Consider the following 27,950-nt stretch of genomic DNA (forward strand, 5'->3'; position numbering starts at 1 on the left):
GTGAGAGACACAAGCCAGTGGATGTCTTTGTTTCGTCAGGTAAGTGAAAGCAAAACCCCATGCAAGGCTCCTTTCGCAGACAGCGAGACTCTGCGAAGTGTGCCGCGACACTCTCTGGTAGCGACCGCCGCCACGGGTGACGGGTTCAGCTGCAGCGGTTTGTGTACGCCGCGCATGCTGGCGCGAGGCGCACATGCAAGGGGGGTACAGGTTAACCAACGTGGAGTTCCCCGTATTTTTAATCACGCGGAAGAAAGACATATGTTTTTATTCATTCCACCATTCACGTGTAGTGAGGATGTGCAGCATCCTCCCTTGCGCATTCCTGCCAACTTGGTACTCCTTCCTTGTCTTCGCAACCCTTGTCCTCATGTCTACTACTGACCAGAGGCGTATCCGTTCCCTTGCCCCGATAAAAAGTATGAGGCCCTCATTGTGCTTTTTTGCTTGACCACGGTGGTGCTATCTTCAGCTGGTATTCAAAAAAATTCGGTGGTACCCTGTCGTCTTCACATGGCGTCCCCCGAGCACTCAAACAGCTGTGCGTTCGACGGCGGCTTGGCTTTTTCCCGCCCAGGCGTGGCCTATGGCCCGCCCCGCGAAGTCTAATAAGGAGCTACGAGGAAAGCAAGCTGCGGTGTCAGGAGAGCGAGCACAGTGTGTTTGTGTTTGATGGACGACACGGCCGGAGGAGCTTGTCACTTCACAAGGCTGTGAGGAGTGCGCTCTGGTGAAGACCCTCTACAAAAAAGCATATTCCTTGATTCGTACTCTGTTTCTCGTTCCCGTGCTTGCCTAAGTTCTGAAACAAGCAAGCGAGTCGAGGGTGGTTTTCTGGCGCACCAACACGCCGCTGCACGCTGTCTGCGATCCTGCTTCGTGTGCGTCTTCCGCTCTCCCCCCTTCGAAGTCGACCGGCATGGCGCCGGCGGATGCGGGGCGCGGCGGAGCGTTGTCGCCGTTGCCTCACAATTCACTTTCTCTTCATCGCGACGATACTCTGGGCGTTTCGCCGCGAGCACAGGCTGCCCACCCCGTTCTGCTGTCGTCTCTTCACTATGCTGCGAATCCCTCGTCTTCGTCTCCATCCCCGGAACCGTTCCCGTCTCCCGTGCCCCCGCGGCCTTCTGTAGGTGCAGGGCGTGCATCTGTCTCCGGTCCGTCGTCCGGAGCTCTCTGTTCATCTACGTTGTCTCCTGTTCCCTCTTTTGTCCTCGCTGGGTCTGCAACCTCGTCCCCAGCTATCCCTCCTGTCTCCTGCGCCCCTTCCTGCTTGCCTCCTGCTTACGGCTTCGCTGTTCCTCCAGTCTCGTTGTCTCTGTCGCAGTTGCGGTCGCTTTTTCTTCCGCTGGCTTCCCCGATGTCTCGGGTTTTTCCGCGCTCACAGGCGTCAGGCGACGTGTCTCCGGCCCCCCCTGCGCCAGTGCCCTTTGTGTCGTCCTCTGCTCCCTTTTCTGCTCCTTCGTCCTCGCCCTCTCCTCCCTCAGCGCCCCAGTCTGCATCTGCGCCGTCTCCGTCTCCGCCTGCGGCTCCCCGGCCGAAGAGCAACTCGGGCTCTTTGCGGTACTTCCCTGCGTTTCCGGTCCACCGCTGTCGGGGCGTCTCGCTCACGTCGCCGACGACGGGCGACAAAGTCTGTTTCGGGCACTTTGAGGAGGGCGCAGGAATCCTGTTGGTCGCGCCGGAGGTGCTGGACACACTCGCCTTGTCTTCGCGCTCGCCCTTCTTCGATGGTTTCATTCTGCGGCAGCTCTCGCCAAAGGTCTTCTACGACGAGGTGAAGCGCGAGCTCTCCGCCTACCTCGCCGCTGCGGCGAAGCTAGGCCAGCAGCCCGCAGGCCTCGAGGGCCAACACTCCCAGGACAAGAAGGCCCGCGAGAAGGCGCGGTGGGAGCGCGCCGCCGGGGGAGATGGCGAGGCCGAGCGAGGGGGGGAACCGCCCCGGGGGCGCGACCCCGAGTCGGAGCAAGACGAGCAGGCTGAGGGCCTCCTCGGAAAGGAGTTGGGCAGAACTCCGCCGAGAGAGGCCGCGGGCGGCGAGGATAGACGCAAGAGTCTGGGCACCTCTGTGCCGCTCCAAGGCAAGCTCAGAGGAGCTGCTGCGAGCGCCAGCCCCTCTGTCGTCGTCGAGTCGCTCTCTGGCTGTCTAACCAGCGCCGACGAAGCAACGCCGCTGCTCACTGAGTTGGAACGAACCGGAAAGTGTTCCGTGCCCATCCAGTTTCTCGAGTTCACCCGCGGAAAAGAAACCGACTTGAATCTATGCATAGGTATGCCGCGCGCGAACGTGCACATCCTCCTACAGCAGAGTGGCTCCTTTGGACTTTGTTCGTGTGCATGCATGTATCGAGCCGTATCGAGTTCTGCGTGTGCCCCCTGAGGCGAGAGGGACAGATAGGGCGCCAGTTGCATCGCAGCAGTGGGTTTTATTCGAAACATCGACCGGTTCCGCGTGCTACAGTGCGCGCGTGTGTGGAAAGTTTGTGTGAAACTGCTGCTGCGCATGGCTCCTTGGGTGCGCAATCATCTTTCCTTTGTTGTCTGCGTGCGCCATTCTGGGGGTAGTCGGGACTCCAGACTGGGTGTGCCTAACCGCGCGCGTGGCTGCTGATGCGGCGTGGCGGATGCAGGCGACTGCTACTGGCTCGGTATGAAGATTCCGCTGCAAGCCTGCAACCCGTTTCTTGTGTCGCGTAACGAAGGCATTCTCGAGTACTTCACGGCGCCGCCCAGCTCTCAGGCGCCTCATCCTTCGACCTCGTGGTCGCAGGAGGCTGAGGACGAGAGGAGACAGAGGGCGAGGGGCGGCCGAGGCGAACACGCAGGACGGGCGCCAGGGCGACAACCTGGAGCGGGGAGACCCATGGAGGAGGAAGATGGGCAGGACGACGACGAGCTGTGGGACTACCGCGCAGCGCTCGAGGAAGTCAGCAAGCACATGTGAGTCAGACCGCGGGGATCCGAGACACCGCCCTGCCACGGCGAGCAGGCTAGGTAGCGCCACTGTGTGTGAGTACATCCAGATACGCATAGCTAAATATATGAATAAATATCAATATGTAGATTCGTTTACGGATTCAAGGGTTTAGGGTGCAGAGTCCGCATGTGGAGCTGCGGAATTGCTGGCCAGGAGGAGGGGACTTTCCAGATTCGTGGCATTCTCGCAGCTGTCTCACCGGCGTACTGGATTATTAGGCGATAACGGCAGGAGTGGAATTTCGCCGATTCACACTCCGCTCCATGGCGCCTGACATTCGCTTTGCCGGAGGCTGGTTGAGGCCAGGTGTAAGGATATATATCCGTAACTGTTGAAACCTCAGGTGTGAACGGGGACAAAGCTCAGGCTCACACTAAGACTACGACGCATTCGATGTACGTTTTTGAGTGCAGTTGAATGGCTCTGGCAACTCCTCCAGTAGACATTCCGCCTTCAGTGGCTTCTGTGCTCAGCACACAGTATCTACGGAGCTCAGCATTCCATACCTCCACTCCCGAAACTGTGGTGGTATGCATCCGATGTGTGCGCCTGCGTCTGTTAGGCTGGAGAAGTGCAAACGCGCTGCAGAAGTACTGCCGGAAACGGTTTCTTCGGTGGCGAACAAGGTTCAGGGAAGTCTTCCACGGTGAGTGCTTCTGTCGCCGCAGCATCTTGAGACCCGCAGTGTGTTGGTGAGGAACTCTTTTGCGCCGCCGGCGTTTCTGGCTCACCCCGGGGCCTTCAGCAGATGCGCTTTCGTGTTGCATGCGGCGTACGGGGGAAATTTCTACGTTTGAAACATTGAGGCTGGTCGGGTCTATCGTGCAACGGGCAGGTCGACTTGCTGTCCTTTGTGAAGGCGCTCCGCCGTCGCCCTTCGCGGCAGTAGATGCCCGCAGCGCACGCCTCAGCAGACAACGCGCCCATTGAATTCCACAGCGCTGCTTCAGTGTGGCACGCTGGCACTCTGAGCCCTTAGTGGGTGTGTTCCGACGGGAAGTGAATAAGTATACCGGAGCCACGCAGGCGCGAGAGTTACGTACAAAAAATACGAGCGCGGGTTCTGAGGCGTCGTCTTCTGAATTCGTCGCTGGCGGTGTCGCTCCTCGTGGCTGTAGTGCAAAATCTGAGACAGCACGGGGCTGTGTGTGGTGAGACAAGCAGCAAAATGCGCAGGGGATCGTATCCCAGTTTCGTTCATGGCGTTTGTCTGTGCCCGCCGTGTGTCTATACAGTTCAACAGATGCGGCGCTCGAGAAGGCTAAACAGTGCGCAGATTCCGCGCAAAGAAGTTTGGGCCGCCTGGCGGAGCACGCCAGACAAGTTGGAGGAAGCTTGCGGACGACGATTAGGGAGATATGGAATAGTTGGAAAGGCTCGTCGGATGGAGGGGGAGCCGCTGGCGGGGCTCCGACCCAAGGCCCGTCTTGAGCAATTTCGGGGTTTCCGGGCCGTGAGGCCCTCCGTCGCCACTTCTGAATGCACAAACGTGTGGTGGTTCATCCGTCGCCGTTTTGTTTCCAGGATGAGTGCGGGCACTCTCGTCTTGAATGTGAAATAGTTTTTCAGTCATGAGCGCACGTCGGTTCCCCTAAGGCTTCCGCGTGCGACGTAGCTCCTATATTCTCTCCCTGACGACCAACCGCTGACGAGAATCAGGTCGACTATTCATCTACTTTGTACCATCTTATATAGGTGTTTCGGAAGGTTTTTTTTTTTCAAAGCCTGACGTGATCTCCTACTTCATAGTACCATCACTGAATTTTTTGATCGAATCGTAAGAAACCGCATCTGTAGTTGCAGATCCCTACCGAGGCTCCACGCGCAGCCCTCACGCCTTAGCGAGTCGTACAAGAATTCCAGGAAACGACTGGGGGATGGTACGCAGCTTTGCTTGTCCTTACATATCCACTTTAGCCAATACACCCGGAGGTGGCCGTCTACGCGCGTGCCCTCTTTAGTCTCCGACGCTTGTGCGCACACCCGCTGCTGTCCACGCTAGCCAGCCACTGCCGGGGAGCTATCGCTGTTGCCTTCCGCCTTCTTTATCAGCTCTTGGACTGGAGCTGTTTTGCGCGTGCTGCCTTTCTTGCGAGTGCGACGCACGGGTTGACATCTGCGTGTCGCGGGTGCACACTAGCAGCTATCGAAAACACTGAGGGCGCACGTATTTCCAGTCGCTGCCGGGAGCCCCTTGGGGCACAATCGCCTACTGGTGACTCGGGCTGTGTGCCCAGTAAACAGTGACCACGCCGAAATCTCCCTGTGCGGTGTTGTAGGGCGACCTCGAACCGCGAAAGAGTTCAACACATTCGACTGGACTGGATCACTTCGCACGCGACCACGGGCTTCGGCTGATCCCCTTGCATACACCTGCACCAATGTTTAATACGACATTACTGCACTCCAGCGAAACTCCAGCAACCCGCCCTGTGTCTCCAGGGCCTTGCATTCGCCTTAAGCGAGGCAGTGTTGATCCCAGGGGAAGGAGTCGGCTAGCTATCGAATTTCAGCCGGATTCGTCCCCTGAGTGCTTTGACTGGGCCACACGTCTGCAAAGAGCGGTCTCACGGTGCTGAGGGTGCAGCAGTGTATTGTCCCGCCGCGACACCCTTCGGAGTGATACTGCGTCCGCAAGTCTCTCAGAGTGGACGCCGCAGCTAGGTACTGGAAAAGTGCTAATACCACTTATCAAAGTTGTGCCAGATCCAGTCCGCGGTAAAACACGTTTCAAGAGGCGGAGAGACACTGCTCCGATCACACCTGTGACGGGCTTGCCTGTCCCCTGGGAAGCGCTTGGCTGCGGTTGCACAATTAGGAGTCCCTTCACGCAGATGTTGCAGTTCATCGCTTACTGCCGATGACTTCAGCTGTTGAACCGCACAGTCCGTAAGCCTGAGAAGAGGCACTTGGAAAGGGTGCTCATTTGGCGGCCACGCATAATCTACTCCTGGCCAGTCTGAGCTCTGTCTTCGCGACCGTGCGGGAGGACCATGCTTTATCTTCGTGATGCTCTGTCTTCAGCATGATTCCCAGGTTTGTGGCACGAGTGTTGCGCGGCCTGGGTGTGCTGTATCGATTCGGGGCGAGATATGCTGTTGCCCTCAATCGAGCTCCCATTTTTCTTCCAACCGCTTGCAACAACCGTGGGCGCAAACTCGCTCCTCCCTCCGGCGCTGCCCCGCCTGGTCTCTTACTCTTGCTAGAAGCCCTACTTCGTTCCTCCTACATTTCGCTACCAGCCGCAGGTCGACCAGCTAATTGTGCACTGCTCTCTGCGGACCTGGCACTACGCTCCATCTCATCCACTCCAATTCCCGCCTCCGGCAGACTTATCTCCTCGCGTGTGGAGGCGGAAACTGTCCACGAGATGCTGCTGGGCGCTGACGGCTCGGAATACTTCTCCAGATCAGCTTTTCCAGCGAGCCGTTTACTGTTAGGGACCTCCGTGCGCATTTCTTGTACATTGTCGTCCGTTTGAAGTCTATGCTCTCCTCCTGCTTCCTGGACACCCTTGAACACGTGATCCTCTTTCTCTTCACCCGATGGAGAAAACAAATAGGGCGTCCCCGCTGGTTTGCATCCATTGATTGACACCATGAAGGTGTCATGGGGATCCAAGATATACGGGGATACAATGGCGTGCTCCATGAAACCTAAATCTATGCGAAGCCAGAGATCTCTAACGTGGCATCCAATGGATTCTTTTGTCTTATCCTTTTTCAATGGAGGAAAATGCGTCTGCGTAAGTCTGCCACACAGGAAAGACGTATTGTGCACAGAAAAGTGAAAATCACGAACCAGTGGTGTGCGAGAGAGTTTCCCAGTATATAGGGAGGCAAGCGACACGAGCACGACCTACTTGCTCATTCTACCTTCCCTGTCACTTTATCCGATACATTCATGTCCCGCTCTCTTTCACGCGGTGTGGTGAACTCTGTGAAATCCCGCTACCAATCGGGTGTTGACTCTCCCACATGCTTCCATACCCTCTCTATGCAACATCCCTACGTCCTCTGCACCTGCGAAAACGAAAACAAACTCGTCTCGCTCACTCTCTCGCCGCCAGTACGCGAAACTCGTTGTAAACCATTGTGTCATGCGACGCCTCCGCCAGCGGTCCCTAACGACCATGGGAATGTAATGTTCGTAGAACGGTGCGAACTGCATTAAATTACATGGGGTGTGACAGTCATGCTTTCTCAAGTTGACTCACGATTGCAGCTCCCACCTCCTGCTGCACTCTCCAGGAATTAGAGATAACGATGTCTGCATTTTAAAACGCACCTGTATTGCTTTTCTACAGGTAGCCTGTTTAATATTCGTAGGAGCTTCGGATGGGTCCACGGCAGCCAAGATTCCCAGTACGCTCGCTGTAGCTCAGGCAACTCGATTACAATACGTAGTGGCTGTGAAGACAGATTCACTAACGCGACTGCAGTTGAGCCGCCCGACAGCGGCCGCATCCAGATCGACAATGCGCCAGGCGCTTCCAAAACTCGAAGACCTCCGAAGACCATATCATCCTGATTAACTGCGAGAATCTCGGGATGTGTCAGGATCTGCACATGCAAGACGCAATTCCTCACGGAAACTAATGTCAGCCAGCAGCTGCAGGCGGCCAGCCGAACACGTATGCACGCGTGAGCGAGGTTAGAAAAAGTGCATACGATGATACAGCTGTTTAGCGCTTAGGGTTTAGGAATATCGGAGACATCTCAAGGGCAAGAAAAAAAGGGGAGAAACCATTTCGTCATGGTGCGTCTGACTGCGACTCATCTGCTACGGGAGAAACCGCGGTGAAGGTCTACTCACACTCTACGGGCGTATCTTCCTTTTCGTTTTGTAGTTGCCTTCGCGAGAATTATTCGCACCGATGAAGTTCATTCAGAGATCATGGAGCACACTCCGAAATTGCACACGCACTCTCTCTCTTGTCGGTGAAGGGAGAAATCGAGCGATGTTCTATATAGTGGCAGGGGAAACTCTATAGAGGTGGTACAGGAACAGGAAGTAGAAGCTCACCCGGGGCGTTGTACGTTGTTTAAGAACATATGCCGATGTTGAACATATATCCCGCGTCTTCTCGCCTTCCGGTCTCTCCACAATGTGCGGTTCTAACGTTTTACGTCATATAACGACCACGAAAGACACGGATAAACATTGTTTGCGCCCCCTGACGCTCTATCAACAATACCATATCGCGAGATCACACGTTCGAAAGAAGCTGTTATTCTGTCCGCTTGGCGCTGTCATACCTGGAGTGTCTCTGAAGTCATCGTGCGCACGTCGTTGCCCAGAATCAGAGGAGCAGCCAAGATGCTCCACACACTTATTTGCGTCCTGCCTTCCGCCGCCGAGAAGCTGCGGTTCCCGACTTCCAACATATCTGGGTCGTTAAAGCTCCCTGGGGCGACAATACTAGAGAAAATTTCTTGGTTGTCTCCCCAAAAAGTGAGGATCCGAGAAAGGCTCTCCCACGTTGGCTCGATGTCATCGAATACTCTCCACATGTCACACATCCCCTGGTAACACCGCACACGGGAACTGGCAAACCACAGTACGGCAGGGACTCTACTCGCTACCGTCCACCAACCGACAAAGGATCGAACATGAGAGCCAGAGCTGCTGATGGCTAAGATAGCGCTCGCCTGCTAGATTCAAGACCTCTACACGCATTACACGGGCTACGCAAAGGTGAAAACACGTTTTGACCATCGCTTTCTTACTTTCCCTGTTTCAGCCTCACCTGGATCGCACTGAAATCAAATTCAGTAATGTCGTGTACATACGCAGGCCAGCTACAGTTAAGCACAACTTTCTGTTGGTTATCAGGGCTGGCCGCAGCAGCTTTCGCAAAGGCGGGGGACCATCTACTGTAGAGCGCTTTCATATCTGACGGATCTGCATAGCAGCCGTCGATTTTCAGGAAGTCGACCCCCCAGGATTGGAATGCCAGCGCGTCTTCGTCCTCATGGCCACCCGAACCTATATACCTGAGAGGAAACAGGAGCAGGGCATACTTATATGCATGTATTGAGCGCAAGTGAATGCCTCCAGAGATATATGGTACGCATATTACTAACATGCATCATTCTCTGCATTGCGTAACGCAGGGCCATCAATGGCCCGCCATAATGTAATATCTCTATTTCACTCGATCGTTACTGTCGGCCCTCGTTAGTCTCCACTGCTCACCCCATGCAGGTCCGCGACCCACTGTCTGTGTACATGCCAAATTTGAACCCGCGGTTATGCAGGAAAGACGCGAGAGCTGGCATGCCGCTAGGGAAGCGCTCAGCATCCCACTGAAGGGGCTCCGTGGGTCCCCGTCCCTGTTCAAGGCAAGCAGACACAGGCATACACAAGGCGTGCTTGTTTTCGAATCCAGGATACAGACAGGAGCTCCTTCTGACTGTCGCCTCTCTTCCCGAAGAAGTAGCGTATCTGCTCTTCCTCCTTGCCTCCCTACCCGACCCCCGCCCTCTCCGGCCCCAGTCTCCGTCCGTCTCCATTTTGTATCAACAACGGCTCTCTGCTTGTGTACCTGAGCCTTCTTGACGCTCCAGCAGTCGTCGAGCATGACATACTCATAGCCCGCAGCCTGTAATCCCGAGGCTTTGAGTGCGAGCGCTGTATCCATGATGAGGCGCTCATTCAGCTGTGACGTATCACACCCGAATGTGTTCCTGAGAAGTCGATGTGTGTGTCAGAAGACAAAAAGTAGTACTCGTAGAGAAAATACCTCCGACTGTAAACGGAAGGCTAGGGCTACGCATCACTGACTGGGTTCTTGATGAAAACCGAGCCCGTGATAAGGGCGGTGCGTAGAACTCCGCTTGCTGACACACAGACAGGCTGCACAGAACAAAGGTGCTGCCCAGGAATCGTCACCGATGCCCGCCGAAATGCGCACAAATATATGCTGCAGGGACGAGCGCACACAACTTTCTCACGCTTTCTGCGGTGCTTTGTGTGGTCTGCTAGCCAGGAAAATCGCTAAGAAGAAGAATAACGCGGAGGACGCCACGAGATACAGCATACGTTGGCGGAGGTGCACAGACAACATACGGCTGTTTGCGGAATACCACGAGATGTTCATCTGGCATGCCTCGCGTATGCTTCGAAATGCCCATGTCGTACCAGGAATTCCAACCCATAAGTGGTTTCGCGATATTTGCCTTTCCGTTAGGCCGACGGGAGTGGGAGATGTTCGCCTCCCTCACTGCATTGATCAAGCCCTCCAGCTGTAAACCTGCCTCTTGCAAAACCTGTGGCAAAGAAGAGAAGAATGCCTGCTGGCCCTCGTCCGCATTGCTTGCGTCCTCGGAGACAGCCTCCGCTTGGTCTATGAACGTGTAGGTGGAAAGCCGCTCCGCGTTCTCCAATAACCGTGTCGTTGTCGTCCTCCGAGTCCCCTCCTTATTGCTACCAGCCCTGCTCTCCCTTCCTGCCAGAGAGGCAGCCCTCCCGTTTACTTCCCACCTGCGGCCGTTACCCCCTCGGTCCGCAACGCCAGCATTCCTTCGAACGTCGACCTTCCCTGTGCCCTCTCGCTGGTACACCAACCGTGGTGTATCCGTTCCTGTATCCTCACTTGAGTTCTCCCGGCCATCCCCATCTACCTCCTCTTGCAACGACAGTGTTTCCATCTCCTCCTGGCTGTCGTTCCATGGGAGGCCGTCTACGGCTTCTAAGCTCATTGGGGTTTTATCGTGGTACAACTGCGGCAAGGAAAACTCTGAAAAGGCGTCTTCGTCGAACTCGTTCCAGTGTGAGGCTTCTATAGATCTGGTCACATAATCTGTGAGTCCTTTCATTTCATAATTTTTCTCTCTCCACAAATCGGCTGCACCTACACCCAATTCTGATTCGTCCTGCTCAGGCAATGCTGCAGGGGTAAGTCTTGGCCCGTGCTCCCCGCCTCTTCTTAACATCGGCGTGGCTATGTCCTTCCGCTGTCCAATAGGCTCGTCGCCCTTATTCTCTGCCTTTTCAAAAGACCCCTCCAATTCTACGTTCGGGCTGCGGTCGTGGTGCGGGATCTGCCTCTCTTGTTCTTCACTCGTCGGCCCCAAGCTGGAACTCTCTCGTCCACCTGGGGCGCCAACACTTGTCCACCGCCCCAGAGCGGTATCGCGTCCTGAACCAGATGCATTCTCTGCGACAGAGGGGCAAAGCCGCCAGTGAATAAGCAAAAGCAGCACTGCTAGAACCAAAGGGAAAAGAAATGCAAAGCTTGGCATTCTCCCCTGTTGCCACTGTCTGCGAGCGACCGAGAAGAATATTGTCGCCCGCCTTCGATCAAGATCGATGTCTACATCCATCGTTGGGTGCTTGGTGAGGGCGCAATCCACCAGCGCAGACCTGCGGCATCAACAAACGTGTTCTGAAACGGGAGCGCACAAGTAACCAACGATACGCAGAATCCGGGGAGGCATTCCACGAGAGGAGAGAGTGCAAGCCGGTTGCCAATGGGTACGGCGATGCGCGTTACAGTACAGCTGGCTCATGCCGGTTTGCCAGCCAATTCGGCTTGAGATGGTGCAACGTCGCAGCGTCGACTCGCCTGCCCTCGTAAGCGTCCGATGACACGCCTCCGCGTTGCCAAAAAATAAAGGTCCACCAAACCAGAGGCGGCGAACGCTCTTTGACCCATGGTGGGTTACGGTGCGAGGCATGTTCCCCGGCACAGGAGGACCAACGGCTGGCGAGCCGGCACAGAGACACAATCGCTGTGTGCAGTCGCCAGCACCCATGAGTGTCACTTCGTAGACAGTGAAGCGAGTGCCGTATCGCCTGGAGCGTGTGCACTGTTGTTCACCATCGCGTGACTTACACGATGGGAAGACGAAGAACTGCGTCTGGAATTCAGATTGGTCGTCTTTCAGTTTGGCATTACGGAATTACCGGTTTTCCAGTGCCCGAGGCGAGAAGTTGAAGAGGGAGGACGACCCCAGGACGAGTCACCCGGCTGCATCGGCGGCGGGCGTTCAGGTGATCGTGTCTCCCGCATCTCGTCGCTGAGTTATGTTATCCTCTTTTTGGGGACGTTCCTCGTGCATTCGTCTGAAAACAGTTATCGTTCGCAGAGAAGAGAGAGCGCTGACGATAGAGGGGCTGGAGGCAGCAGCGGGCAGTTACAATTGTAACTCAAAATACCTGGCAGCACACCGGTTTAGGGGTGCCAAGGTCGTAGCTAGTTGCAGAGCTCGTAGGGGTCGGGTAGCCCTTTTGGAGACGACGTTCAGCATAACGAAACGACGCACCGGTTAACTGGCTTATTTCCTCGGCCGTGAAGCCTACAGGCCCGCTCAGTAGGGGCTGGACTGCTAGGTGCTGCTACACCCCAAGGCACGTATTCAGACCTGGTGAATGAAAAACTATATGACGGGATGCCACCGCTCACGCACAAAAGTAAATACATTCCGTTCCACTCGCTCGTTCGAGTGTGCTACTGCCGCTTCACCACGCGTCTTCAAAACTCCTGTTCTCGTACGTGCCTCTACATGGCATTCCAAGTCTTTCGTTCGCCGGCCTACATAGGCAGTCCTGCCGTACTCTTAGATCGTTTACGAGTTTTTGCACCCCGATTTTACCCTGCTTGGAGGGCCGCCCAAGCTGAAAAAGAACTTGTTGACGTTGATATACGCGTTCAGCCGCCCCCAGAGACATATTACAGAAGTATGTATCAGAGGGGGCGGGACATTTGCAAGGGGGTTTCACGCGAACTGCAGTCTTCCTCTCGCTTTTACTAGTTGCTGTGCCGCGAGGGGAATGGAGACTCCGGCGTATCGATCTCCACCGAAAACGAACTTCCCATCTTTCCTCCCCAAAACTGCTTTCAAGGCATCAGGTCTGAGGTCTCGGCCCAGGAATTTGAGGCTGCTGTATCCAGCTTGCGACTGTCCCAGAAATTGCACTGATCCTCATTGGCCGGGCGTGTTTCGCCGCAACCTTAGCTGTGCGCGTTTGAAGACTGCCGCTCACCTGTATTTCTCTGAACATACTCTTTCTCATCTTTGTTTCCCTCCTGAACCTGAGGCTAACGTCCCTGTCTGTACAGTCACAGGAAACCGGAGCACGCGTGATTTTTGCTGCTTATATTTTGCGATCCAGAGGTAAGCTCCCTCTGACGCCTCGCCCATCCAACTAGATGGTGCTCTTTGAGCTATGAGAAGCATGTCTTCCAGCGGGGCCCTCCACCTTGTGCCATCACAGCACGCCGGCCGCAGCAGTACAAGTACGCGACAAGGTGCGTCGGCATCGTGGACGGCGCTGAGGAACCCAAATGACTGGGAACAGAGGCGAGCAGCAGAAACACTCCGTGCAGATGACATAGCGCGTCGGGCGCAGAAGGGTGCAACATGAAGCAATACTGTTGTGGGTGGAAGCCCTGCTTGGGACGATATATTGTCGCTCGGCGGCGCGGGGTGCGGAATAGCGTCTCGATCCGTGGGGCGAACCCTGGGTCGAGGGTTTTCTGTCTCCTACGAGAATGCTGCTCTCATTGTAAGTGTGCTTAGGGAGACAATTCGCTTCACGAACCCGTGATGCTTCTCTTTTATGACGTCCCGTGCTCCCGGAGAACGAGGCCGCCAGAAAGACTCACACTGTGAGGGCGAGAAATACTCTTCGCTTACACTTCACTACGCGACTAGCACCACGCAAAGCTGCATGACTCGCTGTAATCTTCTTTCTCGGTTGCCCCCAGTTCATGTCGACTAAAGTGGGCAGATAGTATCGGTTAACCGAAAAAATAAACGTAAACAGATCAGGATCTACAGGCTGGCGCCTTGTTGAAGACAGGAAGCATGACTGCGCAACAGTTGCTAATACAGAGGGCGGGGAGGGGAGGTCCGTGTCAGGCAGAAAACAGAAGTAATGGCAGTAGTTGCAGATCGAGCAAATGAGAATGAAGCGGAGAAGTCTGGGCGATTGGTTGTTCAAACACAAGCAGAGCGAAGTCCCGGCCGGCAGATGCGATGGGTACTGATAGAAGAGCAAGAAAAACACCGGGGAAGTCGCCACGCAAGAAGATATAAAGAAAGGATCTCGATGTAAAGGTAACTGTTCGATATCTCTGAGAAGAGAAGGCTTCCAATGCAAGCTCTGATGGTACTGATGGACATTGTCTTGGTCCTTCAGCCGGCTGCGTCGCTCGCGTGGCCGGTAGCTGAACTTTTCTGGAACCGTGATTTTTCAGCTTTGGCAGAGAGGAAACGTTACATAAGCTCGTGGATCCACGAGCTTATTTAATGCTTCGCAGCAATCAGTTCTCCAGCCGTGCGGATGCCTGGCTACCGCCGTCGCATGCTCCACCGCCCTCCGGCTTGACGCCCCCGCGACTGGGGGGTCGATGTCAAACAATAACTTTGTCAAAACGGTACATGCGTCCATGTTTTGTGCGTGAAGGAGTATTTTTAACCTCACTCTGTAGCCTTCTGGGTTCACATGGGCGAATGAGTCACCGCAACTCTCGGAAGTGTACAAACGAGCTCTATTCCGGTTGTGGCGCACACGTGGACAGTCAGTCCTGTCATAGAGGGCGCAGGCCGTCAAAAATGCATTCACACACCAGTGATGTGCCAGTGAACTATAGTAGACCGTCACGATGGAGGCGTAATAATGTTACATATGTTTGTGAAGCCTAATGGTGCTCTATTTTTGCTTGCATTCGATGCGCCGCGACGAGCTGCATGCAGCGAGCTGCATGCATGCCAGTCGAGGTTTCTTACAGCAGCAGCAGCAGCAACAAACGAACACACTCGCTTTCTGCTGCGCTTTCCTCCCTGGGAAGGCAAAATGAAATCCTCCTTAGTAAGTCCGAATATACGCCTTCCACCGTGCGCTGAAGGTTAGCCTTCTTTAGCTTTCTGTGAACTGGTCCTTTGCGTGTCGTCCTGCCCAGCTCGAGGCAGGCAGCCCAGTGTCTACTTTTCTCCCAACTGCCCTCGGGACCCCGTGAGGGGTTTTTCGTCATGTCTCTCTTGGCTTTCACTGTTTCGCCTCGTACGTGTCTTTGTCGGCCGTCCGTCCTTCTCCGTTCTTGCCGGGGAGGATGGCTTTCTACTCAGGGCAGCCTTTGCCCTGCGGGCGCTTTGCTGTGGCGGTCCTTTCTGCATCGCTGGGCCTAAAAGTCAGCTCGGAATCCGCGCCACAAGGGACTCCTAGAGCTCCTGACCGGCCTCCCGTATGTCTTATTTCCTCTCCACGAAGCGAGGCGCAGGTGTGGAGGCGCTGGCATACGAGCCGTGCTCACAGGGGAGGCAACGTAGGGGAACACCCCCGTCTCAGCTCTCCTCCCCCGTATCTCTCTACAAGGGAAGAACAGGAGCAAGTAGATGACCAGGACATGCACTTGGAGAAACAAAGATGGTTTTTTCGCGTCCCCAGGAATGGGGACCCCTCTTCTCGCGTGTGCACGAGCCAAGGGGATAAGATCCGAACAAGATATGCAGATGCCGCAACGCGTGAGAAGCCGCGGACACGCCTGGAAGACTCTTATTCTCCTTCGGCTGCTCGACCCCAAACATTTCTGGGGACTGTCTGCTGTGGGCGCAACCCGAGGGACGCAGTCTGCTTCTGCGCATCGCCTCTGTCTCCATCCTCCGCCTCCGCCACGTCGGGTTCGCGCGCCGCTTCGCGGGCCCCTGAGGCTGAATTGTACGTTCCGCCAGAGAACTGGCCCGTCGACCTTGCTGCCGAAGTCCGGCGCGCAGTGGCGGCTCTGCGGGCGCTGGAGCGTAGACAGTCCGCTGAAGCGCCAGGAGAGTTCGGCGGCGGCGAGAAAGAGCAGGAGCCAGGAACGCCTATCGTGCATGCCAGGAGAAATCGCGGCTTCAAGGACGAAGACTATGCCCGATTAGTGAGTGATACGGCGCACCAGGGATCCCATGGTTGACTCTTATCATCGTGTGTTCACATTTCCGCTTTGTCGTGGGTTTCCATGTGTGAGTTGCATTCCTACCGGTATCTATCCGTGTAGTATTGGTTACACGTATACAGAAAGATGTATGCACTGTGCGCGCGAACCAGCAGTGCGGCGAAAGTCTTTCTGTTGCTAACGCGGAGCTATCAATGCGCGTCGGTTCGCTGTGTGGTCCTCTCGCTCCCCTTGTCTTCGCTGCCAGGAGACGCAGTGGCTCTGGCTCATGCAAAGGGTGAAGCACCTCGGGCCTATCTCCAGAGGAAACTGCGTGAAGATCTACCACGAAGGTACGAAGTCTGCTAAGGCACTCTGGACCGTTATGGTCGACCCTTTCACCTCCCTGCCTGTATGTTCCGTTTTCTGTTTGCTGCGTCCCACTGTTTATCCTTTACTGTTGTTTGTCCCTCTATCTTCCTTTCACGTGGCAGCTCGGCCGTATATGCTTTCCTTTGCTGTAGCGGGTCGCTGGCTTGTCGCCCTCTGCGTGTCTTCTCACTGCCTCCACTCGACGCGGTTCCACTGGTTCTTGGTTGTGTGTGCTTCGCGTTCGCCCTTGTGCGTGAGGTTTTCGCCGTCCTGCACCGCTGAAGCGACCGCTTCGGCTGGCCAGGGGCGACGTCTCGTTTTTGCCTCGCGGTGGGTGCAGTCTCGAGGTGTCTCGCCGGTGCACGCAGTGTCCATCGACCTGCGCTGCGAAGCCCTCCACCCCTGAGAGTGTGTGAGTTTTGACTGCCTTGTGCGTCGCAGTTTGCATCTAATAGTGTCGCGTGCGCAGCCAGTCCCTCGGCAGGCCTTCGCGCCTTTTGCGCCCCGTGTTGCGCCGCTTCGGCTTGTGCCTGCGCGCCCCAGCCGGCGCTTCGCGGTTGGCCTGCGGTTTGTAGGCTTTCTCACGCCTTCGCTTGCGTCTCGGCCGTTTTCCGCCCTCATCTGCCTCGGTCGCGTCCGCTTCTTTGCAGGCGACAAAGCATTCGCGTCCATGCTGGGGGCCATCAAGGGCGCCAAGAAGACCGTCCTCATGGAGTCCTACATTTTTGACAACTCACACATTGGGCGCGCTATCAAAGATGCATTGTGCGACGCCGCGCGAAGAGGCTGCTTCGTGCTGCTGGTGATTGACTGGGTGAGAGGCAACGTGGAGGAGACTCGCTTGCCAAGCGCGCGCGTTCCGAGCTTCCGTAAAGACAGAAATGTGTACACGTGTATTCATATGTGGGAGCCCGTATATAGATATATATATTTATATCGGAATGCATCCGCTTCAGGAGGGAGGACGCGAAGCAGCGGGAGCCGCGGCACGCGCTGGACTCCGCAGCTTCAGAGTCGCGCCGCGCACCAGGGCTGCGTCGTCCGCACTCGGAACCTCCTTCTGAAGGCGCGGGGGCTGTCTGTGCAGCCACGTCATCGTGCGCCGCCCTGCTCAGTTCACACCGCTTCTTCGTGCAGGTCGGCAGCTTCAACATGCCTGTAGCGTGGCAAGACGAGTTGGTGGAGGCCGGAGTCAACGTGGTGGTCTTTAACCCGCCGCTCTCGCTTCTCCTGAGCGGCGAGACTTCGCCGTCCTCATCCCTCGCCTACCTCGCAGGAACGGCGGAGCGGATTCTGCAGTGCGTCAAGGGCCTCTGCGGGGCTGCCTCGCCTGCGTCACTGGCGCCAGCCACGGCGCCTGCCTGCGGCACCAACAGCCTCTCGCCGTCCTGCGCCCGGCCCGAAGAAAGCCCCGCCGAAGAGGCAGCGAAGGAGACAGACGGGCGACCAGGAGGCGCACGCGACAGCGGCGGAAGCAAGCGAGAGAGGGGGATTCTCTGGTCCGAGCGCGTGGGCCCCATCCCCTTCAGAGACCACAGGAAAAACCTCATCGTCGATGGCCAGCTGGCTTTCGTTGGCTCGCTCAACGTCTCGCAGGACGCTGTCGGTAAGCTGGTCGCCACGCCAGCGGGCGGAAGTCGCACTTGTCTCCGAGGTCGCTACGGTTCCACGCTTCTGCTGAGCTTGTCAGGGCCTCCAGCTGAAGCCTGCGAGTTCGCCGACTGGCGCCCAGTTTGCAGGGTTTCGTACCCTCTGCGAACTCCCAGCCTCTCACCACGGCATGTGTTTCTTACTCTGCATCTGCCTACATTGACTGCTGTGGTGTAGGGATCGGCATTTGGGGATCTGCTCTTTCGCGAGGGGTCGCTGTCGGCCTCTACCAAACTTTCGGTTGCTTTGGCTCTTTTTTTCAAGCCTTAGAAGTGCTGTAGTTGGCCTTGCATTCGAGGCGCGCGTCAGGGAGGGGTCTAGCCGTTTGTGCGTCGTTGAGTTCTTTCCACGCATTCCCGTCTCGTTTGCCTCGCGTGCTTTGCCGTCGTCCTCCTTTCCTTCGGCCGGCGAGCTGCCCAGCCGGTTGCTGCCGCCATTTCACGTCTTCCGCGCGTGGCGGGCCGCGAGTTTGTCTCTTCAGGCTTTGCAGTTCCCTCCGCGCGCGGTTGACTTTCTCTGGCATCTCAGGCGAGCAGTTCGGAGGCTGCAATCACTTTTACGATCTTCACGTGCGCCTTCGGGGCCCCGCAGTGAAGGCGCTGGAGGCGCTCATGCTCGAGACGGTGGACACGGCGAACGCGCGACCCGTGAGAGACCGGCTGCGCGCCCACTTGGCTCGGCTGCAGCGAGAGAGCGCTGCCCGCCACGAGGCGGCCGCTGAGGAAGGCCTTGCGAGTGCATGTCGAGTGCAGGGAAGCGAAAGCGACGCAGCTCGCTGCCAAGAGCGACGCTGCGAAGCTCGAGAGCAGAAGCGAGCGAGAGGGCGAGGCTGGGGGGGCGGACTGAGCCAAGCTTCACAGGGTGCCACAGGCGCATCGGAGCCGGTAGCCGACGAGACCACAAGAAGAGTGGTGCCGTCCCCTCCGTCTCCCGCCGGCCGGTGCCCTTCCGCCTTGTCGTCGGAGGCTTCTAGTTCCTCGTTGCCTCCTCAGGCCTCGGCTGGTCGCGCACCTTCTTGTGGACTCTCTGCGTCTTCCTCGAGCCCGGATTCGTCGTCTTCTTCTGCATTGTGTCCCGCGGCTTCGCCCTCCGCCCCGCGCGGCTCTTCCTGGACGGGCGGTGTTGGTTCGTTGCTCTTATCTCCAGCTCGCGTTCTGTCTTTCTTCTGGGCGTCGTCGCGGCCTGCCGAGGACGCGGAGCCAGCCTCGAGTTCTGGACGCGACGCGGAGGGGGGAACAGAGCGACGCAGGCAGCGCTGCCACGCTCCCTCCCTTCTCCTCGGGGGAAGGTGCCTCGGTCAGGCTTCTGAGGCGCAGCTCGCCGAGTTCGGAGATGACTACGAGGACGACGAGGACGACGCCACAGACGTGCTTGTCCAGGTGGGGCCTGTTGAGGCAGGGGCTTGCTTCGTGGTCTTATCTGTAAACTATGGATACTCGATGCTGGAAATATTAACAGTGTCTCTCTTTCCGTAATTTATTTAAATATATAGTCTACTAAAATATCCTCAGGGTGGATATCTCCCTCGATAGTCCATATTGACGGGGAGGTTTGGCAAGTCGATGTCGGCCGCGTCCTTGCGGCTCTCATTTTCTCGGAAGAGGAAGGCCTGTCTCCGGAGTCCTAGTCGCGCGTCAGTCCCAACCCGTCGGGCCTCACTGTTGCGCGCCTGAGCGGGGCGCTGAGTGAATGCTGCGCATGCTGAACAGTCCTGCATGTTCTTCCGTCGTTCTGCGCATGCTTCTGCTGGCGCTCGGTCGTGCGAGGCGTCGAGGCTGAGGGCATTGCAGCAGGCCCGCTGGCGGCACTGCTACTGTTTGCGTCGCTTCGTCTCCCTTTCAAACACGTCTTCATTCTTTGTGTTTCATCCCGACGCGGAGGTGCGACGTGTCTATTTTTGCGCAGCTGTCGTTACTGGGCTTCAACTCACTGTGCGTCTCTTCAGGTTCTCGAGAGCAACGTGCTGCGGAACGAGCGATCCATCCAGGCGGCATTGAAATCCGCGATTTACAATGTGAGCGGCGAGGGGAAGTTTGTGTGACTGAGCAAGCGGCAGTCACTTCTCTGCGCTTCTGCCTGTTTCATCTTTCGGCTCGCGGATCGCTTGTACAGAGACGATAACTACTTATAATGTGATAATAACGATACTTGGCCTAGCTGCGTTTGGTTCCCTGGTGCATGCCTTCCAACTGTGTCGTCCACCGTCTAGCCGCGATGCTATGGCGCTGGGCGGAAGCACTTTTTTCCGCTTTTTTCGTCTCTCTGACCGCCTTTTCTGAGACACGGGCGCCCACATTGCACACAGACCGCTTCTTGTTCGCGTCTCTCGGTCTCGTTGCCCGCGAAAGCAGCCCTTTATCTTTTTTGTTTTCGTTGAGCTGCTGCCGCGAGGCCGCTGTATGCCTCGTTCGGTTTCCTGTCTTTCTTCTCTTTTTTCGCAGGCCTCTGTCTCCCTGTATGTGACAGCCGCCTACTTCGTCCCTCCAGGGTTTCTGCGGCGCGCCCTCCAGAGCGCGCTCTCCCGCGACGGCGTCGACGTGAATATTTTGGTCTCGGGAGAAAGCGACGTGTGGGGCGACGTGTATGCAACAACTTACGTGGTTCGGAAATTTCTGGTGAGCGCTCCAACCGCTCGCCCTCAGGCGCTCAGTTTTCTGTGGGCTAGCCGGCGTGCGACATTTCTCTTGGCACCGCGTCTCATCTTCCGGCAGATATCTTGAAGGCGTCAGCGTGCCGGCGCGCCGAGTGCCTGAGCGCCGGCCTTCTTGGCGAGTCTCGTGCGCTGCACGCCGCACAGATTATCGTCTGTTCTTTTGTCCTCGGCCGCCCTCTGTAGCCTTCGGGTGCAGCCTCCAACAGGGTGCCATCACGGGTCTACTACCCCGAAACCTGTCCAATCACCGCTCTGTTTTCTGCCGTTGGCTTTGTGCTGGAGGCCTTGTACCTGGGGGCCGCCCTCCGCGTCCCTCTCGGCTGCCGTGGGCGCGACCTCCGTCCGGCTCTGCCTTCCACCTTCCAAGCAAACGTGATTACCGTGAGGTGGGAATCCAACGCTTTTAGCTGTCTTAAGCAGTCCATTGGGGTGGTGGTGCGCTGCAGTCATAAATAACTTTGTGAATCCTCGTGGGTGTTCACGCAGACGAAGAAGCGGCGGCACGCGTTCCTCTCCGCAGACTGGGAAATGGACCCCTCGTTCGCTCGCCGAGTGACGGAGTTCTTCTCTGCGCTCCTCCCCTCTCAGCGTTGGCTGACGCCAGATGCATACCCGTCTACGTGTCCTGAAGACTACGAAGGGCAGCCGACAAACGCGAGGGCGTCGGGGGGGCTGCTTCCCGTGGCCTTCTCTCGCACGCTCCCAGGTAATCTGCCAGCGGCTCCGCGTTCCGCCGGCGAGAGGACCGAGGCACTCCGCGGCGACAACGGTGAAGGAGACGACGCGGCAGCGGTCGAGGTCCCGCGGGCGGCGATGCAGGAGCGCGAGGAGTCGTGGCGTAGACAGCAGTTTTGGAGAGCCATACGCGAACGCGAAGGGCCGAAGGGAAAGGCATCTGTCTACTTTCTGACGGCGCGTCACTGCCACGCCAAAAACATCGTCGTCGACCATCTGTGGAGTACGATCGGTTCCTTCAATTTCGACAGGTGCGGCCTGAGGGACTCAAAGCCTGTCCTCTCTTCGCGGGTGACGCCCACGCTTGCTTTCTTTCGGTTTCCTGTCCCAACCGAGTAGAGTGAACGCTTGGCCGCCCCGCCCCCCTCTCCGGGGCGCGTTTCGACCGGTCACGCGCTGACCGCAAGCGCCTCTCTTTGGGTCTTTCTCTGCCGTGTCTCGCTTGGTCCGCGTTCTCCCGTGTCTCCAAGGGCTTCGACGTGGCGTTGTCACTATTTCGTAGCGCTAGCGTCCGCCTTCAGCATCCCTGTGGTTGCTTTCGGCTCTCCGGAGTCGCGTCTCTTCCCGTTTTCCTTGAGTTCGTACTACTCATGCCCTCATACGTCAGACTTCTTGCGGAAGGCCCGAGGTCGTCATTTGAGAACGTGAGGGCTTAGGGTATTGTGTGGCTGCCGATGAAGCTGCGGGCGCGCCTCTGGTCGTGAGCAAAAGCGCTTCACAGTCGCCTCGCTGGACATTGTTTTTCTCAGGTTTTCTTCGCGACGCAACATGGAGGTGCTCCTTGCGTTTTTGGACCCGACGATAGCCGCAAAGTTCGAGGGCCTCTATTGGCGGCAGATGCAGGACGGAGCTGCTGAGCAAATGACGGTGGAAAAGTGGAACAGCCAAACTCTTGTCAAAAAGATTCTCTGCTTCTTCTGCTACTACATCACGCGATTTGCAGGTAGGCATTCCTGCGATGTGAGACACTGACCAGCACATTGGTGTTGACGCGTGGTCGGGTGTCGTCCTATAAGCTGCAGGCTCTACCTCGACATAGTCATGCACCTTTGGATCTACAGACACGCATACACAGAGCCATGTGTCTTATGTAATATGTCTGTGTTTGTGAAGACGGTGCTTGTCTTGATAGCAGTCTTAGCCACGAAAAATCTCGGTGATGCGGTTGGTGCGTATGTCCTTTCGACGCCGCTTATTTGAGAGAAACAAGGCAGGTCTGGCATTCCGTTGGGCCCAGCGCAGCCGGTCGATTTCTGTTGGTGCCGTGTCACACTGTTTGCTGTTCTGCTTCGTTGTGAGCCATTTGACGCTCCGTGCAGGGAAAAATTTCTTCGACGGCCTGTCTGACCAGCGAAATCGCGCTGTGCTAAATCGTCTCCTTATTGCGTCTTATCTCGAGGACATGCCGTCCTCAGATCTCTCCACGGCTATGCTCTGGGGTTTCCAGTAAAGAAAATGAGTAGGGAGCAACTCTGGATTGAGAGTGTGATGCGGTGGTTGTCACACGGTTCACGCGCATATATATGGACCGGGATCTGATGGCACATGCATAGACCCCCGCGCTCCAGAACGTGCTCATTGACTCAATTAGGCTTTTGAGCCGTTGGCGTGTTACGATTGTCTGTCGACTGAAGATGTGCGGAGAGCGGCAATCCTCTGTCACGTTGCGTCGCAATGGGATGTGTGAGTCGCGCAAGTGCGCTTCTCGGTTGAATGGGACGCGTGGCGATGTCGCGGGAGGCTGTATGCCCGCGCCGAATAGGCACGTCCGGAACAGAACCCATGCAGGCGGTATTCCTGGGGCAATTCAGTTGCGGCGTTTTAGGTTCAATGAAGGTATCCGCGATGCCTTTCTGTCAGAATAATAGTACCGAATCACTGCCACCGAGGCTCCGCAGTGTTAAGCCCTTCTCCAGTGCGGCCTCTAACGGGTCTCCCGTTTGGTAAAACAATATTCGCCACCCGACGAGTCATGCGTTTGCTATCGGTGTGTTCCGCGTACTCGTATCTGCCACTTCCCGGTCGCCCATACAGTAGATCTATAGCAAACCACTGATATTGTGTAGTCGCGATCTGGAGCTCGTATCTCTCAGAATCTGTCGCACTTACAAAAATGGAAGAGGGTGTCTGCAAACTAGCTGTTCGTGGTGACTACGTCCTGAGTACTGAGCCAGTTCTCGCCGTCCGTGCCGCGGGCCGAGACCAGCCGCAGGTGCACGGTACGGAGCCTTCTTGTGTCCCTCAGTGTAGCTGGACTTCAAAAAACAGTAGGGTCGCTCTTTCCAAGCGCCAGGAAAGTTCGGCCTTGAGAACTGTGTTATCTTCAATGACACTGTGCACAGTCGGCATCCCACGCCGAGTTACCGGTGCACTGGTTGGCACCAGCATGCGGGTGCGCAAGAGCACACTACGCAGACGCTGTACACTAACTCGGAGAGAAAACAATACGACCAACAGTGCAAGTGTATGTAACGTGTACAGAAGCAACATGATATGATACGAAACTACTGAACGCGCATGATGGGAGGGACGCATATATAAATGCTACCACTCGGGCGCGCAATAACACACTCGTGTGGAACCTGTGACAGCCGCCGCGGGTCGAAATCCAACAACACGACTGTGCACATTCATTTGAAGCCACACATAAAATACCTTTTGCACACACATCATTCCCTTGCTTCCTGTTCTGTGTCTGTCCACAATGCAGTCAGATACGTCAGCATGCAATACCATGGTGCCAATACTCACCGATACACTGTCCAACGAAGACCGCATGTGCGAAATCGTGAGGAGGCGAAATGCAGTCTGAAGTCGTGAGAGTGCCTCAGAAAACAATACGCCTGCCCTTATCATCAGGCATCTTTACAGAGACATGAATAGTGTGGTATGGTACATCGAGAGAAGCCAACCGGAGGCCCGCCAAAATGCAAAAAAAAAAACAGGCAGGGTCCTGCAAATCATGCTCTCATTCACAAGTGCAGAGTAACCCAGGAAGCAGACTTCGGGGAACCACCAACCTACGTACGGGAAGAACCTCGATGGCGGTTGTTTCATGCAGACGCTGCCCGGCCTCCTCCTCACCTTTCACCACGGTCTTCTTAACACGGACTCACGGCGACACGCTGGCAAGGGAGCGCCAGCACCCGCATGCTGTCAAACTTTTCCCTCTGCAGGCCGGCATTCGCGCACGTTTCTTCTCGTTGAAAACGTTTTTGCTCGGCTTTCGAGCACGAGAGGTCCGACTCAACTGTCTATCACCAGGCCCAATCGCCACTGGAGGACACCCCACCGCTACTTGCATGGTAAGAAAAGGCCAAGTGCGACGACGTCAAGCCCCATTTCTCTTCCCTTTGCCACGGCGTCGATCTTCGGCCTGCTTCAGGTCAGGACAGATGCATCGTAACTCTCTCCACGTCCACCTCTGAAAATCGGCCTGGGATGTGCTCCTGCGTCGCCTCTCGACGCCAGCCCGTGCCCCTTGCGAGGCACGCAAGATACTATCTGGAGCGCCTATACTAATTTCATAAAAACATGAGGGGGATGAAACCATGATAACGAATTCTACCGCAAAGGAAGCGCGGAAAACAATGAGTGGCTGCGCCAAGTCGGCGTGGGTCGCACAAAGGCACTGCATGCCGCGTGAGCATCAGCAGCGCGAAACCCAGAATTGCCCCAGGAACGGAAAATTGCAGCCGGCAGCCATAACGCCAGCGCAAGGTCCCCAAAGGCATTAGGCAAATTAAGCAGAACGCGCCGCATTCTGAAGTACAATTCACCACGCTCGTCACTGTGCGTCGTCTAGTAGCTATTTTGTGCCTCACTCTGTCGGGAAAGCCAGAGAGAGACTGCACTCCCACGAAGTCAAGCTGACATCCCGCTCACTCTTTCTCGTGAAGGGCCGACGCATGCCCTTCTACATTGAGTGTCTCGTAGGCCTTCGAGATCGCGAGTTCCGCCCGCGTTTGCACCATCCTCGCGAATTTCACAATCGACAGGGTGACCCCTTGCCCCGCTGCGACGGTGACCAGTGTTCGGATCCTAAACCCTGAAGACCATGCAACGGAGGTCGACCATATTTCTCACTGCTGAAACTGCCTCAGCAAGTCTCTGGGCTTCTTGAATGAATAGCGCACGCGCCTGCTCTGAAAGCGAACTAGCCGTCACGAAACCGCTCGCGTGACTTTCCGCCTTCTGTTTGTGCCTCACCGCATCCTCCACCTCGTCCTCCAGTAGCAACACTTCAGTCAGAAGGGCCTTTGCGAACTGTTACTCCTCGGCATCAGCGTCGTCGCGGGACGAAAGGCTGGCGGATCTCTTCACCGGAACCTCCATGAGCTTCTGCGCCTCCTCCGGTAGCGCCCAGCACAACTTCTGATTCACTGCCGAGAGATAACGAACGCGGTCTCCTGACGGGTCCCCGCTCGGTCGGATGAGCTGGAGCTCAGCTCGGACCGGCATCCGGGCCACCTGCGCCCGCGCCAGCAGCAGACCGATAATGGCCAGTCCCTTCAGCGCCGCGTCTACTTGTGCTGCTTTTCTTTCTTGGAGGCGCAGGATGCGACACGGCTGGCTCCACAGACTGGCCCCTGGCGTCGGGCTCCTCGTCTGTTCCAGTGTTCTCCTGAGCAGCAGTCTGCGGGCTGGGATGTCTTGGACCGTGGAATCCCTCCTCGCCTGAGGGAGTCGAGCGGACACCTTCGTAAGGGGATGAGGTGACATTTGGCACGACGCCATCTGGCGAACGTGTCTGAGCCTAGCCACCTTTGTTCTCCTTCATATGAAAGAGAGAACGCAATCTTGAGCATGGAGGAATACAACCAACAGCTTTCCGCCTCTTATCTGCATGAGGCGCCGGAGGGGCGCTCGTCCAAGGTTGCGGTGATTCGTCCGATGTGGGAGGTGGAGGGGGGGGTATGTTGGGGGAGGCCGTGAGGGAACTCGGGAGGAGTCGGGAGGCAGTGAGCGGGAGTGCATGAGCCCCTCACTGCTTCTACTCGTTCCAGCGACGCTGCCTTTGCCCGACTCAGCAGCCGCCGCGTCGGCGGCTCCGTCCTGTCCAGCAGCTCCTCCCTTCCGCCCCACCGTCACAGGCAGGCTTGGTGCCGCTCCGCTGGCGGGGTCACCTGGCCCCCGAACTGGGGAAGTCGTGCGCAAACTGTCCGTCAAAACCGGGAGCCACATGGCGGTTTCTGCCTCACGCATCGCCGCCTCTATTTGTTCGATAGTCACGACGGCGTATGGAGTCGCCTCTGCCACATGAATTACCCTCCTTTCACTGCCTCTCTTGGAAGGCGGCGGGGGAGGGACGAACGAAGGCGGAGATTCGAATTCTCCCAGTGACGCTGGGGCGGCGAATGCATCGCGTACGGTGGGGGTGGCGTAGCCGGGTTCGAGCTCTGGCTGACTCCCTGGCAACGAGGAATACAGGTCTCGATCAAGCAGCGCACTTGCATGATCTGAAGCTCTAGGGCTCGCATATTGCGGCTCTGACAGGGGCCGGGGGAGTGGAACTTTCGCATACCCACTAGGCCCCGCTGAAGTCAGAAAAAGTCCGCCGAGGGACGCGCCGGTCGGCGACTCGCTGGTGCGGCTCGTGTGGTTCTTCCTCACGCTCGAGTAGAGCGGACGTTGGGGACGTTCCAGTGTCAGCCAGTCCCCAGTGCCAGCCGCGGGATCCGGCTGCGGACTCCGATGCGTAGGCTTCCCGCCTTCGTTGGCGTGTCCACCTCGGTTGGGCCTTGGCTGGGCATAGAGAGCATCTAACGTGACCGTACGTGGAGAGGGTGGAGCAGAGGGGCGCTGCGCTGGTTCACCGCCCGTGTGTGGCCCCAAGACAGAGGTGACCGCCCAGGTCGCACATGGCGACGGCGGGCCTCTCTCGCATGGTTTGTCTTCCTTAAAAGGAGAAGAAGGAGGACTGCCTTTCGCGGCCAGTCTCCTTCCAGCCTGCACATTCGCCAGCGAAGCCTCGGCGGCTGAAGTCTCCGACCACGCGTCTTCCTCCTCTACGTCTTGGTGAGGGGATCCAGGGCCAGCTCCTTGGGGCTGAGAACCCAGTGAACTTACGGAGCCCCCCAAGATAGTTTCGGCATCATTTCCTAATTCAAATTCTGGCTGTGCGACGTCCCACGAATTACCTTCGACCCAATTTCGGGCGGCCCCGCCAACCTCGTCTTGCCCCGAGGTTGGGCCAGATGGTCCCTGCGTGGCGGCAGCTCGGCTCAGGATCTCGGCAGCACAGACAACGGAGAAGACACCCCGGGAAAGACGAAGGAATCGGTTCTTCATGATGTGCGACGACTCTTGCCACATCAACACGGTTGCCGAGGTGTGCTTACACAAGAAAGCACGCGGGAGTGGCGGTTGTTGCCGGGGCGCGAGCGTCGGGGAGCAGGTGCTAGTGCACATACACTTGCTTGTAGGCACTGCTCACGTCGCCGTCCCCTTGGCTGTGAAAAAGATTAAGTCGGCCTGAACACCGCAGGCTCGCAACAAAAGCACTCACGCCAATACACAACCATGGCTCGTCGACAGAAGACGGCACTCGACTCGCCGGGTTGGGCCGCCTACCACGCCGCGGCCGGTCGGTGGGCTGCCGCAATTGACGAGGAAACGACACACGCCGCCCGCAGGAATTCACAGCCCCCCCGCCAGGCCTTGGGGTTTCCCCGTGAGGCCAACGTGTCTCGGCTCTA

The 27,950-nt window shown here is 56.9% G+C and overlaps 5 protein-coding genes across 5 annotated transcripts; 2 read left to right on the plus strand and 3 right to left on the minus strand.

Moving 5' to 3' along the window:
• Positions 1 to 919: 919 nt before the first annotated feature.
• Positions 920 to 4,408, plus strand: BESB_071310 (uncharacterized protein; the record flags this gene model as incomplete). The annotated part of the gene is made up of 4 exons (XM_029365504.1): positions 920 to 2,270; positions 2,631 to 2,940; positions 3,540 to 3,623; positions 4,213 to 4,408. The coding sequence occupies 4 exons, from the start codon at positions 920 to 922 to the stop codon at positions 4,406 to 4,408; spliced, it is 1,941 nt and encodes a 646-aa protein (XP_029217988.1).
• Positions 4,409 to 6,202: 1,794 nt separating this feature from the next.
• On the minus strand, positions 6,203 to 11,304 carry BESB_071320 (melibiase subfamily protein; the record flags this gene model as incomplete). Its single annotated transcript, XM_029365505.1, has 7 exons — positions 6,203 to 6,728; positions 7,265 to 7,539; positions 8,236 to 8,502; positions 8,727 to 8,973; positions 9,176 to 9,312; positions 9,525 to 9,666; positions 10,121 to 11,304. The coding sequence occupies 7 exons, from the start codon at positions 11,302 to 11,304 to the stop codon at positions 6,203 to 6,205; spliced, it is 2,778 nt and encodes a 925-aa protein (XP_029217989.1).
• A 4,028-nt stretch (positions 11,305 to 15,332) lies between these two features.
• On the plus strand, positions 15,333 to 22,702 carry BESB_071330 (uncharacterized protein; the record flags this gene model as incomplete). The annotated part of the gene is made up of 10 exons (XM_029365506.1): positions 15,333 to 15,845; positions 16,111 to 16,195; positions 16,865 to 17,028; positions 17,352 to 17,820; positions 18,393 to 19,243; positions 19,810 to 19,878; positions 20,306 to 20,479; positions 21,004 to 21,503; positions 22,002 to 22,195; positions 22,572 to 22,702. The coding sequence occupies 10 exons, from the start codon at positions 15,333 to 15,335 to the stop codon at positions 22,700 to 22,702; spliced, it is 3,150 nt and encodes a 1,049-aa protein (XP_029217990.1).
• Positions 22,703 to 25,521: 2,819 nt separating this feature from the next.
• Positions 25,522 to 25,974, minus strand: BESB_071340 (uncharacterized protein; the record flags this gene model as incomplete). Its single annotated transcript, XM_029365507.1, has 1 exon — positions 25,522 to 25,974. The coding sequence occupies one exon, from the start codon at positions 25,972 to 25,974 to the stop codon at positions 25,522 to 25,524; it is 453 nt and encodes a 150-aa protein (XP_029217991.1).
• Positions 25,975 to 26,028: 54 nt separating this feature from the next.
• Positions 26,029 to 27,567, minus strand: BESB_071350 (uncharacterized protein; the record flags this gene model as incomplete). The annotated part of the gene is made up of 1 exon (XM_029365508.1): positions 26,029 to 27,567. The coding sequence occupies one exon, from the start codon at positions 27,565 to 27,567 to the stop codon at positions 26,029 to 26,031; it is 1,539 nt and encodes a 512-aa protein (XP_029217992.1).
• Positions 27,568 to 27,950: the final 383 nt, after the last annotated feature.

Source organism: Besnoitia besnoiti (assembly GCF_002563875.1).
Source record: "Besnoitia besnoiti strain Bb-Ger1 chromosome Unknown contig00007, whole genome shotgun sequence".
Classification (NCBI taxonomy): Eukaryota; Apicomplexa; class Conoidasida; order Eucoccidiorida; family Sarcocystidae; genus Besnoitia; species Besnoitia besnoiti.